The following is a 20,617-nucleotide window of genomic DNA, read 5'->3' as shown; positions in this document are numbered from 1 at the left end:
AAGCACATATTTATTCACTATAACGAGGTACCTTCTTAAGACCTTGTTTCATTGTTGTTTGGGTGGAGGCTTTTTGTTGTTTGGGGTTTTTTTGGGTGGTTGGTTGTTTTTTTTCCATGGGAGCAAAAGTATAAGTTAATCTACTCATAATTCATAATTCATCAAGGCTATAATCTATACGCTGATTAGAATAGACAATTTCAACTTCCCACATTTGTGGTGACAGGAGAAAGTTTTTCTTTTTTTTTTTTGTGGGTTGATAGCTTTAGGAGATTGCAGTGAATCTCTTAAAATGCCTGTCATGTCACCAACGTAAATTGCAGTGGGTGGTTTTACGCCAGGAAGGTCTTGCTGACTGACAGCCTTCTGTCAAAACCCCACTGTGAGCACAAGACCCTTTCTGCAAGGGTTCCTGGTCATGGAGGGCAGCACAGTCTGAGCACTGTGAAATTGTTCTAAACTGCTACTGCTCCCAAATTCTGTGTTTTTTCCCCCTGCTTCCACTGTAGGGTAAGACTTTGCAAGCAGGGGTCTGTGACATGACAGACTGAGATAGGTTTGTCTGGAGGGATCGGAGTATCTGAGAGGAGAGAGCTTTTTGTTTCTTTTTTATTTATAATCCCTCTTGCTTTCAGCAAAATTCAATGAAATGGCAAATGAGCTGATGAAAGTCTGGTTTGTTATCCCACTGTGACTCCAAGTATAGTTCTCTTGCCCTCAAGTAAAGCAGAGGAAATGGGAGCAGCTTTTAGTTAAAAATGTGTAAGCAAGCCTAAAAGTTCTGCAGAAGCAGATCCTTCAGGTGCTGGGTTAGTATTTGTGCAAGAGACTGGCTAATATAGAGCTCGGACTCCTCTCAGAGGAAACTCCTGCACAAATTCACAGAATCACAACTTTGTTCTTTGAAAATCCCACCTCAGGTTCCTAATGGCTTTGTCAGTGTGCGGGCTGGGTGGGGCTCAGGGCTCTGTGAGGAGAGGCGGGGCAGCCGCGAGCTGGACAGCGCCAGTTCCAGCAGGTTCCAGCAGGTTCTAGGCGGTTCCAGCCGGTTCTGCAGCTGCCTCACCAGAGGGCGCACCTGAGCTCATTAGCGCTGCTGGTGAGGACGGGGCAAAGCGCTGCCTGGGCGTGAGGCGTGAGGGGAAAGGTGTGAGCGGGAGCGAGCAGCGTGAACCCGGGGCGGAGGGGGAGCGGGAGGGAGGGCTCCATGCGCCGGAGCGGGATCCCCGCGGCTCCAGGAGGACCCCGCGCAGGAGCAGGTGGGTATGTCCCGAGGGGAGCTGCAGCCTGTGGAGGGGACTCGCGCGGGGGAGAAGTGTGAGGAGGAGGAGCTGCAGAGGAGCCATTAGGTACCGGCTGTGACCCCCCTTCCCCAGGCCCCCGCTCCCGGAGGGGAGGCAGAGGAGCCGGGCATGAAGGAGTGAAGCTGGGCCTGGGCAAAAGCGCGGGGAGGGAAGGCGTGGGTTTAATTTTGTCTTTTTCTCACCCTCCAAATCAATTTTAATTGGTGATTAATTAATTTTCTCCAAGTCAATTCTGTTTGGCATGTGACGCTAATTGGTAAGCAATCTCCCTGTCTTTATCTTGACCCACGATATTTTTCATCGTGTTTTCTCCCCCGGTCTTGCTGAGGTGGGGGAGTGAGAGAGCGGCTGGGTGGGCGGCTGGGTGCACCCCAAGGTCAAGAGACCACTGTCAAATTGGCAAATAGTGTCCCATGTCTTGTGTTCTGTTTCTTATTCTGAAGTTTGAGCATTTGAGGTTTTTGCTTTTGGCCAATTCTGAATTTAACATTTCTCATCAATATTCATCATAAAATGAGGTTGTATTGAAGTTCTGGAACCAGCAACAGTTCTTTTTCCCTTTTGTGGTTTTACTTTGTGATTCAGTCCCAGTGAATGTCCAGGGAGGAAGGATCTCCATGAGCCCTTTCTTCAAGTCTGGAAATAGTTGCAAAATTTGATGAAATTTTGGTGAAATGTGGCCATCTGCTATGAGATTCTGTCTGTGCTTCAAAACCAGTTATAGAGATTAAATAGTCAGGAAAAGCTTAGGTATTGGCCAGACGGTGAGAGAATCTGGGATTATTTTTTTCCTTTAAAAACAACGATCCAATACAAGAAGTATATACAATTAATTTAAACAATTATTCAGAGTGCTTTATTTGCAGTAAAACCCCATTGTCTTTGATCTTCTGTAGTTTGTATCCCTGTCTGTATTCCTTTCTGAATGTGTAATGCAGTTTTTAAAGTTTCAATAGAAATGAAGTGTAAAAACAAAATAGTGATAACATACAGATAAGTCAAAAGTATTGTTCTGAGATGTCAAAACCTGAAAAATTTACTTAGCAATTACAAGTTTGTGGTGAAGGCATCTTAATCATATTAGCTGGTAGTTACATCACTAATATTTTCTCAAATATTTTGTGCAAAGTGAATCTACTGCAGCTGAAGAAGAAAAACTTGAGGCAAAGTCTCAAAACTTTGTACTTGAGAGACATTTTCCTCTTTATGTCAGCATTCCTAAATATTTTACATCTTTCACGTAAAGTGAAACAGTATTGTTGGCAGCTGTGGTTGTAATTAAAAGTTCTCAATCCTTAGCTATGCTAACAGTACAGCTCATGCAATATATCACAATCCTGGTAGTTCGTAAGAAATGTTATAGTTTGGTTTTTCTGTTAAGTAACACTTTTGCAGTAGACTGAGGTCGAATATTCTGTAAACAACCACTTCCAAGCATAAGGATTTACTGTATATCTGAAACCGTTTTGCCAGCAGAAGAGCCTTTAGAGATCCTGGGTTATGATGAAGAAGTTAATAAGGACTCTACTGCCCGATTTGTAGAACTAGGTGTGCATTTTGTGCATTTGATTTGAGTGATCACAAAATGTTCATGTCCAGAGTGTTTTGTTTACCTCCTTCCTCCCCAATTAGCATGGTCAAAATCTCTTCATCCTTCTGAAAGCGCATATTCATAACATTTGCCTATGAATTATAGTAACACAAATATAAAGCTTCTTTGAAATGTTTTCCCCTTAGATTGGGAGACATTTCTTCCTGAGATCTGTAGACAAGCCAATAACATAAAGATGTTTGAAGTCTATGTGCCGAAGTATATACTTATAATTGTGTTTTTTCTTTTTTTTTCTTTCCCTCCCCTAGTGGAATTTGATGACTGCAAGGGGAATAACAAATTGAACTTCGAAGTTTCTAACCCAGACTTTAAGGTGGAACGTGACGGGTCTTTAGTTGCACTAAAGAATGTATCAGAAGCTGGCAGAGCCTTGTTTGTCCACGCGCGGTCTGAACATGCTGAGGATATGGCAGAAATTTTGATTGTTGGAGCAAATGAAAAACATGGTGCATTAAAGGTAAGATAAATATAAAAGATTAGAAGAAAGTGTCAAGGGGATAGAATCTTTTAAGTTGGAAAAGGTGTTTGAGATTGGCAAGTCCCACCGTTAACCTAGCACTACCAAGTCCACCAATAAACCGTGTCCCTAAGCGCCACATCTATAGGTCTTTTAAATACCTCCAGGGACAGTGACTTAGCCGCTTCCCTGGGCATCCTGTTCCAAAGCTGGACAACCCTTTCAGTGAAGGAAGTTTTCCTAACAGCAAATCTAAGCCTCTCCTGGTACAACTTGAAGGCATTTCCTCTTGTCCTGTTACTTGGGAGAAGAGACCAACACCCAGCTGCCTACAGCCTCCTTGCAGGTAGCTATAGAGAGTGATTATGTCCCCCCTGGGCCTCCTTTTCTCCAGACTGAACACCCCCAGTTCCCTCAGCCACTTCTCATAAGACTTGTGCTCCAGACCCTTTACCAACTTTGTTGCCTCTCTCTGGACACACTTCAGCTCCTCTATGTCCCTCCTGAAGTGAGGGACCCAAAACTGCACCCAGTGTTTGAGGTGAAGCCTCACCATTGCCAAGCACAGGGGGACAGTCACTGCCCTGGGCCTGCTGGCCACCCTGTTCCTGATACAAGCCAGGAGGCTATTGGCCTCAGCCACCTGGGCACACGGCTGGCTAGATATTTACGTGTGCCATCTAGGACTGTAGGCTGTTTTAATCTGTTAGCAGAGATTAGAATCTGTCTTCAGTCTAGATATTGCTGTAACATTTTAGCCCTTAGTTTAACTTAAAATAGAAATTTGCCGTCTTTTGAAAGATGTATTGCATCAGGTGTAAATGCTAAACATTCATAAAGAAGTGATTCAAATGAAAGAGCCCAAGTGTCAAAATTGGCTGGTTCTTCTGATGTACATTATGCCAGATAACCACAGTTTGGCCACAAATGAAAATGGAAAAACACAGTCTAATTGTGTAATTTAGAATTTACAGAATCTTCATGTTCACTCAAAGTCTGTGTCTGAGAACTAAGTCTATGTTATGGAATTTAAATTTTCATGTAGGTCTGCTTATCTGATATTGTTATGTGTTAACTATAAACACCTGCACACAAATAGCAACAGATATTTAAATTTTGTCTCTATGCACTAGTATTTTTTGTTCCACCCTGTTCACTGAATGTGTCCTTTCTTTTCCGCTTCTGAATTTCAGTGTAATACTAACCCCATACTATGGGGGAAAAGTGCTTCACTAATTGATAGAATTGTTTACTTCACACCCATGAAAGTGTAACAAAAGGAAATGTGAGATAGCCTTTGCTTCTGTGTCATGGCATTTAGGTGAGAGACAGGCAAGGCAGTGGCTTATTAAACTGTTAAGCCTGCTACCTTCACAGAGCTATAATTTCAAGGAAGTATAAAGAAACCATGACAAAAATGACTGATCTGTTGTCTTATTTCGGTATTTAGGCTTTCAGCTGCCAGCATTCTCATATATCCAATAATAGCTTAGTATAACTTAAGTCTTCCATTTAAAAAAGTTAGCTTTAGGGGAAAGGTTGAACAAACCCCTGTCCACGGCTGAGGAAATGTTTTGATCTGCACTTTAAGCAGAATGTGATGTGAATATAGATTGCTAGCAGGAAAATACCAGAATGTGTAACTGCAGAGAGCTGATCAGAACACTGAAATAGAATTGAATTCTATTTAAATACACTGTTTTCTCACAAAGTTAAATTTTAACAAAGTCATACTTCAGAGAGTCTTTTACATGGTGGAGCTGTGGATTTAGGACCACGCAGTGCCAAATTCAGTGTAGGAAAGCTGCACTTGCTGGAGTTGGGCATTTGGCTGTCCTGTGTCTCAGACTAGTAAGGCATTCTCCTTCTGATGCGTTCACAAGAATGTTCAAATTTTGTTTTCACTCCAGGTTTTCAAATCTTAGGAACAGTTTCAAAATGGGAATTTTCATCTCCAGATAGAAGTTACTGAAACCATATAGGAGTTTGAGACATCTCTGACAGGTTGTCTGAAGTTAAACTTCAGGGGATTGGTCTGAAGATCTGATTCTCCGAGAATCATTCTGTTTTATTGTGGTTTTCTTCTAGAAGCAGCCCTTCAATGTCTTTGAGGGGAGCTATTCTATAGAAGTTACAATCTAGGGGAAATCTTGTCTTGTAGTAAGGACTAACAGGTGTGTATTTGCACGGACTATAACATAGCTTTGCCAGTGACCTTTTCTTTTTATGTCCTGCTTGGGTTCTGAGTAATATCCCCTCAAAGTGTTCCAGCAATATTAATTAATGCTTAGTGTTGAAATCTATCACCAGACTACGTTCAAAAGCCAAGTCTGATTTGCCCCCGCTTCTGAATTCTCTTCCAATCACTTTGTGTTGATTCAGAGAAAGAAACCCAGTCTAAATATGGCACATTCTGCCACTTGCCCGTCTTCCCTCATAGATGACTCCTCAAAACAATATTACAGCATCATCTATACCTGCATTCATAACTTCTGTATGGATTTTGATATTCAGCTCATAATTAGATTACACTTTAGTATGGGGAGTCTCAGTGTGTGCAGTGCCACTGGGAGTTACACGATGCATTATTGTGTCCTGGGAAATCCATCTAGTGAGGATCATGCCCTTCTTCAAGGGAATATAAAGATCTTTAGGGCTGGCTGTCCTACTCTGGCCTCAGCCAGCACTCTGTAGCTGTTAAGTATTTTTTTTTTTAAACAACTGCTTCAGTTATTGTTTGCCTATTTTAAACACAACACAGACACTCTTGTTGCTCTGTTTGTCATACTTGAGAAGGATATAAAGATTTTAGCGTCCTATCTAAAGTGATTTTATGATAAATTTGAACTTAATCCTGTACTTTTGCAGTCTAAATGTGTTAGCATGGAAACAGCAGAACTGCTCCATCTGTTTATGCAAGGAATCTTGGCTACAGAATGCTCAGATGGATCCTTAGTAATTCAGCATAATTCTGTAGGGTTAAGATGAGCACATGCTAGAGCACTGCTTAGCATTCAGTACTTAGAGTACAGTACCTTGTTTAATTAGGGGATAAGTAGTTCTTAAGTATTTCCCCACTGCCAGCAACTGCTGTTTCTTTTCTGAAAGCATGTAACCTACATCTGTGAAATCCCATTGTTAATGTTTCTAATTGCAGATTCCCAATGTGTTTGGAAATGACTGACAACAATGATCTCTAATGTGCTGACTGGCAGTTCAGAGCCTAGGAAGAGATAGTATAATTCATAAAACTTTCTGATTGCAACCAACCATACTTTAGACAAATACTGAAAATATTTAGAGGTGTAATCTGGCATGTGCAGAAAAGCTTTTGGTATTCCTGTGGTGGAGGGGTGTGGTTCTTTACTGCTGAAGATGTGGGAATATTCCAGCTGGTCTCATTGATCGCTCCTACATGGTTAACTTCATGGCCATAGTATAGTCAGTGTCTGCTAGAATACCGCTTACTATTTAACTCTGCTTTTTGAGACTGAAGTGCATATATATTAGATCTGCAGACCCTGCGTCTCAGATCAAAACCACCTTTCTATTAAAAGGTGGCCATGACAACAATATGAGTAGATGGTTCCTCAACACCATCATCCAACTTGGCTATTGCTTTCTGATCACAGAACCTTTTGCAGGGTCTAGTGTCAGAAGAGTACATGCAGCACTGCTACTTTTCCAGATGTCTGAACGTTTCTGCAAAGTATCTGTACCTACAGATATGCATACATGTTGTTGAGAGCAAAAATCTGTATGTCAGATTACAGTGAGATTGCTTTCTACAACCTGTTGTTACTGCCCCTTTCCTCTGATGGTTTTGGCTAGATATATTGGTTTCTGTCTCTCTTGACAGAGGGGAGTATTCATAAAAAAAACCCAACAACCTGTCACTTTTGAGAGAGATGTAGAATGAGTGTACAGAAGGGTTGCCAAGGGCCTATGGAAGGTGTAACGTTATATTGTGTCATTTTTAATAGTTCTGGGTGTGTACACATTTGCACCCTCAGGCAGTCGGAGTGCTCAGTGAAAGAAATGACGTTCCCTTGCATTCACCATGGGGTAGGGCTGGTGAGGCATGCACATCTGTGCTTGTGCTCTGCTTTGCCTGATGTTTGCTTAATAACCTTTTACACAGTCAGGACCTAAGTTCTTGGTGACATTAAAAAAAGACATGGAAATGTTTTGATTCACCCAGGACCCCAAAATGAACTTTGGGTTCATTCTGAATAATTAATCGATTTGCGAAGGTTTGAATCCATAATGGAAAAATAAATCATTTGCAAACCCTAGCTGGGAACAAACTGACTGAGCCAATAAGTGGCAATATTTTATTTTTTTTTTAACTTATGTCTTACCCAATGCTTTGCCCCTGCTTTGTTTTAAGGAAATAGTAGGTAATTTTATGGAAAAAAGTTGGAAATTTGATCACATTTGAGCATTTGACAAGACATAGTCGATCTATTTATTTATTTATTTAGACAGTCTGGTTTTGTGAAAGATGGCAAGTATAGCCAATCTTTTGTAGAGTCTCATAACAAATTGTGAGTTGCAAAAGGCAGCAAGCTGGGCATTGAACAGCATTCTCTAAAGCTAAATAAAATGGTTGTCTGCTCATCCTCCCCCTTTGTAATCTAACGCTGATTTTAATGAATATACCCTTAATACACTCGGACCTAAATGGAAAACCTTGGGAAACTTTCTCTGCTTTTTTCAGTGTGTTGGCAAAATGCAAACCTTTCCCCCCACCTAGCAAAGGGAGTTATTTAGAACTTTTATTTGTTATTGCATCACAGAAACAGGGTGAAGGATGGGGGGAGTGAGATATCAAGAGTCTGGCACTAAAGCAGATAAGAGGGCAGGCAGATATTCAGAAATTCCAGGTTGGTAGTAACTTCACTGTATGGTGCTCAGCGGTCTTCCATACAGAAGGATAAAATGATTAAATAGAAACTGTCAAACCCTCAGGACACTTTTCAGGCACTAGATGGAAAAAGAATAGGAGAAAGAAAAGAAGAGATAAGAGGGACAAGCACACCCTGAAACAGCATGTTGTGGACAAAGAAAGTTTAAAATAATCTCCAGCAGTAGCTCAGATTGAAGGGAATGAAGTTGCTTTCGTCCTGCTACTCTATCCAGTCCACTTTGTAACAGCTAGGGGCTAGTCAGGTATTCTGCTTCTACTTTTGCCTTTGTTAAACCATTGCTTTTCCCAGCATCAGTACCCTCCTATGTTTATATAGCAGGGACAGGAGAGGCAGCCTGGCTGAAAAATTCCCCAGCTGCCTTGCAGACCTGAATTCTATTTCTTACTAAGTCACTGCCTGGATGTACATGTTCATCCAAGTTGCTTTATGCCTGTGCCTGTTTTCTAAAGTATCAAACAGAAATAATGAAACTAAGCTCCTTGGATTTAAACGTTAGCATTTCTTGTTTGTGTCTTACTCTCTGCTTTATCCCTGCAGAGTAGAGATTGCAAATTTTATTGATATGAGATAAAAAAGTGCCTAGAGCCTAAAATCCTACCTGTATGGCTTTCTGTCTTCGAACAGATGATGAAGGATCAATAATCTTATTATGAATCAGGATCTTCTCATACAAAAAACATTCATGCAAGGAAGTGAATAGCTCAGTTTAGTCATCTGGCAGTTCAATAATTTATTTGGAAAATAAGATCAAGAATGAGCCTCTCTCATACAGCAAGGAATTGTTCCCATTAATGTATATTAGTGGGGTTTTTTTAGGTTAGAATAGAGTTCCAAGTAGGCTGAAAATGACTGTGCAAAAAGCATGAATATGGACTCTCATGAGATATTGATAAACAGGCTAGAATAGATTAATATTATTAGATTTTGCATATAGCAGTTGCTGCAAAAAGTAATGCACTGCATAAATAAAATACCATTTTTTTCATTTCATTTTAAGGCACAAAATAGAGTAAGTCACTGGGATACACTGATATCTATGATACACTTATGAGGGTTGTACTGATCAAAACAGCATATAGAATAGCATTTTCAGAAAAACTGTGGAGATATTTTGCCTTTGGCTATGATGGTGTCCTTCTGGCATATAAAGGTAGCTTTTCTTAAAGAGAAAAGAAAAGAAAAATCATGTTCTCACTTTTGCGTTCAGTTTGGCAGGAAGCTTAACATGGTAACATTCTCCTACTAGCTATTAAATTATTAACTTGTTATTACTTCTTATACTTCAGTTTATCACACTGCAAGTGCCTGTTGACTTGGAATTCATGCATAAAAAGCTGAGGTATAAGTGATTTTAGAATTTAATATTTGTGTATTGATGGTATTTTGGTAAATGACTTTTCCCTGCTTTAATCACCAGAGAGAGGAAGCGTTCTTTTTTTTTTTTTTTTTTTTTTAGTCTGCAATGCTACATTGCAGGTTTCACAGAATACATCTTAATTAATGTCTATGAAAGCAAGAGCTTGTTCTCATCAATGGGTCATTCTGTAGTATCATTTAGCTGCCTTTTTGACTATATTTTTATAAAAATCCTCTTTGCAGGCCACTTGCTGTTGAGGAAACAACAAAGAGCTCCTTTTATATAAGAAACCTCCTTAACTACTGAAATAAGCTATTTTCCATAGAAATTCCAGTCACCTACTGTCCCTTTTTATCCTTCAGTCTGATCGAGAACCTGCTGAAATAATCAGATTCTAGCAGACTTTGGATCAAACCCACAAAGCTGGAGTTCTGTCTGACTGCCGTACCGGCGTGAGTCCCGTAACTGTTTGCTGGGCTCTTCTTGAGTGACCCTGCAAGCCCCATGGCAGTGCACAGCGGTTAGGATTTTTCATACATAGCCACGCTCTCGCTTTTACTTGGCTCTGCAGCAGAACCTCACCTCTATTGATGGACTTGTGCTTTCCCTGAGGCCTGGACTGAATTTATACTTCCAGCTTCACTCTGCAGATTCCCACCACCAAAGAAATGCAGGTTTCATATACACTGGCTTTGGAGTTTGCTCTGACAAAGATCCATTTATCTGAGAATTATTATGGTGCCAAGAGATGTGGCAGTTACCATAGCAACAATTACATATTGTGTTGAATACCAGAGTAAATACTATAAAGATCATGAGCCACTGGTGATTTTCATTAATTTAGTGTTCCTTATTTGGGCAAAGTGTGTCTTGTAAGTTTATTCACTATACATATAAATGCTTGGATCAAACGTGTGGGCTAGCTTTCCTTCTATTTCCCTCAGTGCACAACTTCAGCATGTAAATGAGAAGTACTTGGTTATTTAAGGAGAGAAAAATGGTCTTATAGACTGGAAACATGAATAATTGACTGTGAAACAAGAAGGTGTTAGCTTCTGTGTATGTTCAGTGCCTTTCTCTATGAGTAATCTACATTCAGATTTTATGTGAGCTAGGGATGCATTTATCCAGGAAAAGGGACTTTGTGCTTTTCAGCAGCAAGCAGAGCTAAGACAAGTATAGAATATGTTTAACAGGGATTTAAAGGTGAAATGAGATGATCTTTGAAACAAATGCAAACCTTGTTAATTATTCCAAATTGTTAACAGACTAATGAAAAATTACAGACAAAGATATTCTAAATGACTGCATTTTATTTGAAAACTACTAAAATCATAATTCCTTTCAGCCTTGAACTGCATTTAGACTTGTTAGTTTTCCCTGCAGTAACAAGTATTGTCCACAGGACGTTTTCACTATTGCTTGGTGTGCTTCTGGTGTAAACCAAAGGTCTTTGTGGAAGCTCCACACCAAATGCGATTCTGGAATGCAACAATTTTATTCTATTTTCTTTTGAAACATACTTAGGTCTTATCCTTCATCCATAAGACTTAATGGCAAAGCTTCCATAAATCTCAGTGGGAGAGATGATTCAAAGATTGATGAAGTCTCTTAACTGGACTAAAATTCACACTGGCACAGGGTGCCAAGAAAATACCTACTTGCCTCTTGCCCCTAAAACATTTTTAGAAGAGTTTGAATGGTAGATAATTTATGTGAAGACATTTTGAATTTAATTAGTTTCTTTTTATGAGCTAGGATGCTAACTGTCCTTTACCCATTTTAAAAAAAAAATCTGCTAAATTTTGTGGATGAGTGATAAACCGTCATGCATTGACATGTAATTTTTTTCCAAGTTGTTATTGTCTGCGTTCATCCTGAAAGTATTCTGACATACAGAAGACTATGCCAATCCTATGTGTTAGTCTCCAGAGACTGATGGAGTTGTATGGCAATTTGTGCCAGAAATGTGGGGAACTTTTACAGGAGCCATTTGGAAAAGGTTTAAATTTTAAATTCATTGTAGTAAATGAGGACGTAAGTGGGAAAGCAACAGGCTAAGCATGATTTAGTAGAACATTAAGCAAGATCATAAAGGATAAGTAGATGTCTCTTAGGATACGTAATATCTTTCATTTATAAAGCAGCTTTCATCCTGTAAGACCCTTAAAGTGTAACTATTAAGTACAGAGAAAGAATATTTATGTGTGCATGTCTGTATACATACATCTGTAAAAAGAGCTATTTGCACAGATATATTTATTGTTTATAAGACTTTTCCACATCAGGATAGGAAGATTAATTTTTAAACAAGAGGTTTGGGAAAAGATGTGGTCATTTCTATACAATATTAAAATCGCCATGACATCCTTAATGTCCTCAAATCCTTAATGAACAAGAGATGTTACAGAAACCAGAAGAACCTGGTGCAGAAGAAAAATTGTCCATTTCCTTCCACAGTTTTTTCTCTCATTTGACATGCAGGAATGATGCAGTCAGTATATGAGAACTAGTCCAGTTTCACCAGCGATACCTCAGATTTATTAAGGAACAGACACAATTCCAAGAGGAGGACAGAGTTCTGTCCAAAATGAAACTCAGAGTTCTTTTTTGTGTCAGATGCAAAATATTCTGGTATTTTCCCACTACAAGCTTTTCCATCAGCTTCCAGAAACAGGGTGGATTTGAGAAAGCCATAATAGGAGAAATTATTCACATGAAGAGATGATTCCCTGAGTAAGGGTTTAGTCATTTCTCTTTATCAGAGACATCAAGAATCATCCTTAATGATTGCCCCAATAGTTCCATGCTGGTTTTCACAAACCTGAAGGAGCATTTATTATGGTTATTATAGTAACACCTATCTCAGCACACATCTTAAGCATTTAATGGAGCATCACAGGATAAAAATCTACATTTGTCCTCCCACAAGAATTGATTCTGCTACTACAAGGACAGATGGCTCCTTATGGACCTAAAATTCCTTACTTGTTGCAATTCTGTTGCTTTCAAGAGTATTCCTTTGTATCTTATTTTACAGCTAGCTTTCTTAAGTACCTAGAATAACTTGGCAAGTTGAAGAATGACAGAGTTAAATCTTAATATAATTTGGTATCTCCATAATAAACAACTCTGTTAATATTTACAATCATCTTGGAGTTATTAATCATCCAGCTCCTCGCTTCATATTTCACAACCAAATCAAACTAAATAACCTTTGTATTAAGCAGTTGATCTATCTTAAAAATAGCTTCCCCTCTTACCAAGAAGGCACTTAGTGATAGTGATTACACTGGAAGAGAGTGGAGGGGCAACAGGTTGATTTAAGCCAGCCAGTAGCTCTGTTAGGTACAATAATTGGCTGCTGCTAATACTATTGGTACCGCTACAATTCCTCAGTGTTCTTCATTACTATGGAAAAGGTAGATTCTTGTTTAAGGTTATGGGCAAACAGATGTAATAGTAGGAAAGAAGAGCCTCTAGTTTCTTAACAACCTCACTATGACTATACTTTGGTGCATAGCTGTAAACAAGAGGTTTCCTGGTGAGTAGGAACAGATTTGTTAAAATATTTTTAGTAATTGTTCTGGTGACTGCTTTTATTCAAGTTCCAGCAGCACAAAGTCATCTAGTCAGCAACTGTTCTAGCTACCATGAACAAATACACCTTAATTTACCTGCAAGTCAGTAAACACCCTTGTGGTTGATGGTGTTCAATACTTGTTAAACCATTTGGCATATTGTTTGAACTCAGTAGGAAATTATTTTGAAATCATTTGTCTTTCATTTCTTTTCTACCTCCAGAATTACCTGGTGGTTTTGAGATAAATGAAGCATGGATCTAGTATATGCAGCTTTTAAGATAAGGAATAGAGTATAATCTTTTTAAAATGAGAGCTGGATCTAGCTTTTGGTGTACTGGTCTTCTGGTGGACTAAGTTGTATGACCTTAATACAATACTGCAGCTTCTGCTGCTTAAAAGTGCCCTTTTTTGCATCATCAATCAGAAATGGGTTAAATGCTTTACTTTATTTAAAGTACATTTGTCACAATGGAGAACAACTGAATATTTTACGTGGCCAAGTGCCCTGTTCTACAGTTTGTCAAGGCAGTACGCATGAACTGGGTAGTTTGTTTCTTTGTGTGGGTTTGGGGGTTTTTGTTGTTGTTTTTGGTGGTTGTTAGGGTTTTTTTTTTGAGGGGGGTGTTCATTTATTTTTATTTTGAACATTGTGACATAACTTACGTATTCACAGATGGAAATTTGGGGTCTTGTGTGTGTGTGTAAACTTTGCCTTTAGGTTGCTTGTATCTTGCATGAGTGTAAATGACAAGATTTTCTGGAGCTTTAAGGACTTTGCTAATAATAAATAACACAAACATTTTCATATCCTCATGATGCCCAATGTCTTTTCAGAGTTATTAGAACAAGCATGCCAAATTTATACATCAGATGAGGATTTATACATTTTGCAGACTTAAAGGCAATAATCTATGAGTATTTTAAAAAAATCCAATTTCTTTTTAATTCTCCTAGATCCCATTTGATGCTGTCTGTTAACATGTTGAATGTTTGTGGGGGGGTTTTTTGCTCTTTGCCTTTTTTTTTACAGTATTGAACACTGTTGTGCTGTATAAAGATTTGTCTTATAATTACCTGGAAGAAAGGTGACAGTACAAGTTTTTTAAAATCTGGAAAACTGTACCAAGCTTTAAATAATCAGCTATTAATACAGAAATTTTTGTTATAGGGATTTCAAGGGTATGATCCTGTGAACTACTGGACTATCCTAGGAGATGCTAAAGATTTTATGCATGCACTGACATTAGTACACATTGATATCACCCAACTTTTTTGATGTCCCCAAAAAGGAAATGCTATTAAGAAACCTGTTGGTGTTTGTGCTGCTAATAATTTAAAAGGCTATATCAAAATGCAGAGGGTCTCCTTCAAGCACAACAGTGTGGTGATAAAGTAGCATATCATATCAGCCCCCATGAAATAGGACACTTGAGTGCTCTCATGAGGCATATAATTCTGATTTGGATATTGTTGAACTCACCAACAAGAATTCCAGTAAATTAAAAATTCCTGATTGGCTGACAAATACTACACTTGGCAGTTTCTGCTCTAGACAGGAAGAATATTCGCATACCTGTGACTTTTTTTTCCCCCTGAAGTTGAAATCAAAAGTCAGCCACTCCTGTTTGATATGAAATTCATGACTGCTGAAAGACTAGGTAGACAAAACCTCTGTCAGATGTACTTGGTCATTGTGCTCCAACATGACAGCACCTGGCAACAAGAATACTCAGATCTTCTGTTCTCATTGCTGCAAACTATAAAGTCATGCCTTAGATTAAGATACTTACTACATTAGTATTCTGTATTTGACTTGGCATGCATTAATACTACCCTTTGCAGCAGAATTGACTGCTAGAAATAAAAGCATGTAGGCTGGATTCCTGATTTAGGAAATGGGGATTTCATTATTTGTTTGGGTACTGGCTCAGTCAACAGTTATCTTATCAGTCATAGGTTTATTCATTTACTATTATTAAATATATCAAAACTGAGCCACCATACTGAGAGGTTCATTAGAACTGTTCACATGTATTTAATTTCCAAATATGTTCGTAGAAACATTACTAGTATTACATTGGTGTGGGATATTGTGAAAGAGAGATTTAAAAAATATATTCTTTTTAAGGCATGCATAGTAGTTTTGTGTTGAGAAATATAATGTAGGAACATGCACATGTAGGGTTTTTTAATGAAAAAAAGAAACAGTATGTGTCAATTTTTTGACAGTCATGTTCCTGCTACTTAACTGAAATCATAACCATAAAATTGATACAATTGGTGGTTCTGTCCACTCTGTTTCAATAATGCCTGCAATTTGATACTAAGGAATTTTTATTTGTTTGCTTCTCTTCTGGTTTTCCACAGAGGTGAATTGTTTCAGTAGCAGGTCAAGGGAAATCTTGTCAATTCTTCCATGTGATCAACTTAAAGTGATGCAAAGTTCTACCCACTTCCTGTACTTTTTGGTAATTCTAAAAGCGGGTAAAGGGGGAAGAATTCTCCTGTCTATGTCAAAAGGACTATGGATAGTTCAAACTGTGTGTCCTTAACGCTTATGTAGCTGTGTAGGGCAGGTTAAGTAACTTTCTGACTTCGTCTGCAGACAAATTTATTTTCTCTGTGCTGCTGTATTGTGTTGTCCTCACGTGGTTTGGTCTCTGACCCCCCCACTCCTAACAACCATCCTTTTGGGGGTGATACTGTCATTAAAGTCAGAAAAGTCTGTTGTGCTTTGTATGACCTGCAAGCCAAGAATTAAGGTGGAGGTAGGAGGAGGGGATGTTAAAACTTCAGTTTAAACATTGAAAGTAAAAATGGAGAAGATATGGCTCGCTTGAATTCATTGCTGACAAAGTAACATATATACGTGAGGTACAGCTTGAAGCTTTAAGTTACAGTGTTGATTTTAGGTGTGATTATTCACAAAACCATGTAATTAATCTGTCATAGGAAAAAGAGAGCAGTACACCAAATGCAATCTCCATTAAGTCAACAGGAGTCGTTCCACCTATTTTAATGAGCTTTGAATCTATTCATAAATCTGCTATGAGGAGTGTCCAAATCAAAATTTATTTGCGGGTGACCTTGATGTTAATTGTTAGTGCTTCCATGTTGTTTAATTGCCAGGAAAACTGAATGTATTAGTGGTGCCATCATATGGTATAGTCCTTTCTATTGGATACTATTAGCATCAAGTTGATATATATAATATTAAGTGTGCATAATGTTAATGGGCAGTCACAGTATGCCAGTTATATTTTGTGTCTGTGAAACAGGAAAAGAAAAACAAATTCCTTCAGTTATCTTTGATGTTGTTTGTGCTTTCAGCTGAATCCCTGAAAAATTAATGGTTTTTTGATCAAATAGCTCTTTAGAGGATCTCAGAAGTTTCACACTTACTCAGTGGCTTTTAATCCCAGATTTTATGTGTTGACTATAATTACTTAAAAATTATAACTCAAATTTATAAATACCATAAGGCAGATTCTGTTCAGTCCTATGATGTTTAATGAATTTAACATTTGCTGGAAAAGTTCAATCATCTGTATCCCAAATGGAAATGTTTTCTGCTTTAACATGTCATATTTAATTCAATTAAAGGAAAACTATGGGAAATATATTAGAAGTATAAAAAAGAAAGAGTTTCTTTAATGCTTGTCTACTAAACAGAAAAATAGTTGATTTACTTGAGGGACATAATTACTGTGTCTTCTAGTGGTATGAAATTATAGAATAGTTAAAGGGTTTGTGGGGAGAAGTTATTTTGGTTTTGTTCAATTACGTTCCCAATTCCTTGCCACTGCTAGTAATTACTGTGTCTTTTTCTTTTAGCTGGTGCTCAGTGTATTAGGCTGTATTTAAGATCATTTTATTAATTGAAAATGTGTTTCAGAACAGTTGTGAATTAGATAAGTGACTTGATCAAGACTGAGTCTTTAAAACTATAAAATGAAAAAATAAGGTGAGGGAAATTAATTGTGAGTAGACAATAAGGAAGATAAGACTGGTTTCCAGTGTAAGAGTGTGTGTTTAGGAGAATCAATGGAGAGAAAGAAAACATTCTGCATTTGCATTATTTCCCCCTTCATTTTACTGGAATTGCTGACAAAGATTGTGGCTTTTGAGACTTTGTTCATACATGTAGTAAAAGATAGCATCTGCCCAAAGAATTCCAGACGTATCAGAGGCTGCGCAATTGGAAAAAAGTGTTATAATACTGACTTTTATACTATATATTCTATATAATTCACTTTATATGTCTCTTCCTCAGATTATTGTGTACAAAATGGAGATACTCAATAAGTATATTAAAGGTAAGGTATTTAGATCCAAGTTATAGGGACCTTTTACCTTTTGCTGGCAGAGACCTAACAATTTTGAAATTTAAGTTGTTACACTTGGTTGTTCGATTTTACCCTATCCCAAGCTATCTACTTGATGGGTTACATCTGAGCTCAGCTCTAGGGGGCACATGCAGGGGCATCTTGGAGACCTTGATGTGGCCTGCACTTTACCGGGTAGAGCTTGCTGACTTTGTTTTTCTCTAGGAAGCTAATAAGCAATTCAGTGTATATCAGGATGTAGAAACAGATCTTTGCCTTTACCTTATGCTCATCTCCCACAGATTTCCTCTGGATTTTGACACCCATTATCACCATTTTACATGTCCATGAAGACAAATTTGTAGTCCCTTCTAATAACAGTGTCATTTACATGTATGAAAATTATTTTAAAAAAATACATGGACTTGTGGTTAATGCTGAGGTATGTGAAAGTCCTTTTAGCAGATCTCTCTCTCTCTAGATATATGTGGATGTGCTACACAGATTTTGTGCCAACTAATGAGCATGAATTATATATTATTAAATGCTTTTCCTAGTTATTAAACTTAATGTAGTTTTTAAAAATACCTGAAAATAAAAATAGGGTTTAATAGATTTTCTTTAACTTATAACATGCTGTAACTTCTATTGTAGGACAACTAGCTTAAGTCACTGTGGTAATTTTATTTATTTTTTTAAAGGCATTACTAGACATGTTTTTCTATTAGAAAGCTTATTTTTAATTCTCAGTATTTCATATCTGACATTGTGCTAAATGAGAACATGACTTAAGAGTTGATATTGATTTATACGTCATTTTTTCATTTCCTTTTCCTATTCAAAAGGAATCAGTGCTGACAAGTTAATGAACTCCAGCTACAAATACATAGATAAGCCAAGGGATAGGTTTAGTACCTGCCTTGTTCCAATTATGAAAGGTTTTCCTTAGGTGACTTGTTTCATGTTTGCTACAGGGAAACTGGAATGCTCTGTTCTTATAGTAACTGTCAACAAAGCAGACTATCTGGAGAAGTGACATAATAGCGTGCTATTTATAGAAACCTTTTAGCAAGTCTAAATTCATTTATCCCAGTATATTTAAGTCTTTAGTATTTGCAAGTGGAATACAATTACTTAAAATGAAAGTGCCCTGAGACCTAGGGCTCTACGTTTAGTAAATATTCATAAAACTATACTGCATTATATCTCCTGTTTTTAAATTAACTTATAGTATAAATTAATAGCTTTGGACAATAGTAGTGAAGAACAGAACTGTAGAACTACCTCTCAGCAGATTTTTTTAACTAAACTGTTTTGTAAATCTTTTGCCTTGATATACTGTCAATGAATATATCTGGCATCCAAGAAGATTGCCCCTTGTGTTTTGGATGCTTGTTTGTATATATTATTCCAATTTTGATTTTGCTGTTTTTTAACACAGATAAATTGGTGAATCTGATGCAATTGATCTTTTGGCTGGTATCTCCTGCTGCTGGGACTTATAATCTGGTCAAATCTGGTTCAGTGTCAGAAAAAGCTGAAAATCGTTGGGACTCTTTCCTAGTCTTATGGGTAGGGTTTTTTTTAGTTCATACAACTTGAAGCTTCTTCCAGAAAGGGTGAACTGTAAAGCAGGGTAAAATTGAGCTCTATGTTAAAAGGTGCCAATCTAGAATGTGTGCAGTCCTGAAGTACTTGCTATGCTTATAGAGGGTGAAGAGACCATAGAAGAGACATACTCTTCTGTGGTGTAGATTTACTCGAAAGTAATTCTCCACCACCTGGGAACTTGTGGCTAGACACTTTCTGCATTACTAGCAGTGATACAGATGCTTAATCTGATTGGGGAATTTGGCCAACAAAGTCACTTGTGGACTTTTGGTATGAAACTTGCTTTCCAAATGTTTGTACTAGTTACAAGACCATGCAGAAATAGAATGATGGAAGAATGAGAAGCTGTATGTATTAGCTTGTGAAGTAAATTTCTGTGGTGACCTTAAAAGGCAGAGAGAACACTATGTTTCATACTTTACATCATAATTTCTCGTTTCAGAAGAACAGGGTGGAGATGGTTGTGGCATGCTGCCCTGAATTCCATATGCACGCCTGGCCAGGCGTTGCTCTGGCAGTGGAATAAACTGTTTCCTCTAAGGAATACACTAATGGTATCCAGCCAACCAGCAAGTGGCATAAGAAAAAAGTTTTAAAATGTGTTTTCAAAGTTATGCCTGCACGGTATTAGGAGCTTGTTCTGCTCTCCTGTGGTGCTGATGCTGACAGGCAAAGTCAAGGTGCACTGGTTTATTGACTTTAGGGGGAGCTCTGATTTTTCAGGAGGAGGGAGCTAGATGTCCAGAAGAAGAAAACAGTTTTTTCTCCCTACTGCCCCAAAACAAACAGAACTCAAAACAAAACTAAGAGCACCAGCAGCAATAATATTGTTTATCAAGGATGCCAGGATGAGAGATTGGAAAGAATGTTAAAGTTGCTCTACGTATTATTATCCCAGTCTTGCAACTGGATATACACGGGGATAAGTCTGATCCGGGATCCAGTTCTTTGTCATTTTAGTACTGTTCATATTTTCCTATCATGAGAAAAAGGTGAAATACCAGAAAGATTCATCTTTATTTCAAGATTAAAGTTTCAAAAGCTTAAGATTTGAACTTTACTTAAATCTTGAGGAGGTTTGAAAACCTATTATATAATCGCATCTTTCATTTCAGCTATAGCTGGAAACAATACTATCAACATAGCATAAAAATATTGGTTTTATCATGTTTCTATTTGTATTGCAAGACTAAATATCTCTCAGGACTTCTAAATTCACAGGCTTAAGAAATTTCTATTACTCAAGATAAGCTTCAGATGAGCCTATAAAAACCCTGCAATTTTTTTGTACAAATGCAGACCTCCTCATGTTTTTGAACTGTAGCCATACCTGATGTGAGCAGTGTGTTCACTTAAAGCTTTTGTTGTTTTTAAAGGTAATGCAGGTTTCAGTGCATTTCTTGTATTTTCCTAGAAAAATTAACAGTATTTGTGGT

At 37.9% G+C, this 20,617-nt stretch overlaps 1 protein-coding gene across 2 annotated transcripts in view; it reads left to right on the top strand.

Moving 5' to 3' along the window:
• CDH13 (cadherin 13) overlaps window positions 1–20,617 on the top strand; it is a 509,852-nt gene that overhangs the window by 169,513 nt on the left and 319,722 nt on the right. For both annotated transcript variants that reach the window (XM_080410698.1, XM_080410697.1), the window contains exon 3: window positions 3,165–3,373. In XM_080410698.1, coding sequence (XP_080266824.1) covers window positions 3,165–3,373 — 209 coding nt within the window. The remainder of the gene's footprint in view (window positions 1–3,164; window positions 3,374–20,617) is intronic.

This window comes from Falco punctatus (assembly GCF_963210335.1).
Source record: "Falco punctatus genome assembly, chromosome: 14".
NCBI lineage: Eukaryota > Metazoa > Chordata > Aves > Falconiformes > Falconidae > Falco > Falco punctatus.
The sequence above is the reverse complement of the archived record's forward strand: the minus strand, read 5'-3'. Positions and strand labels throughout refer to the sequence as shown.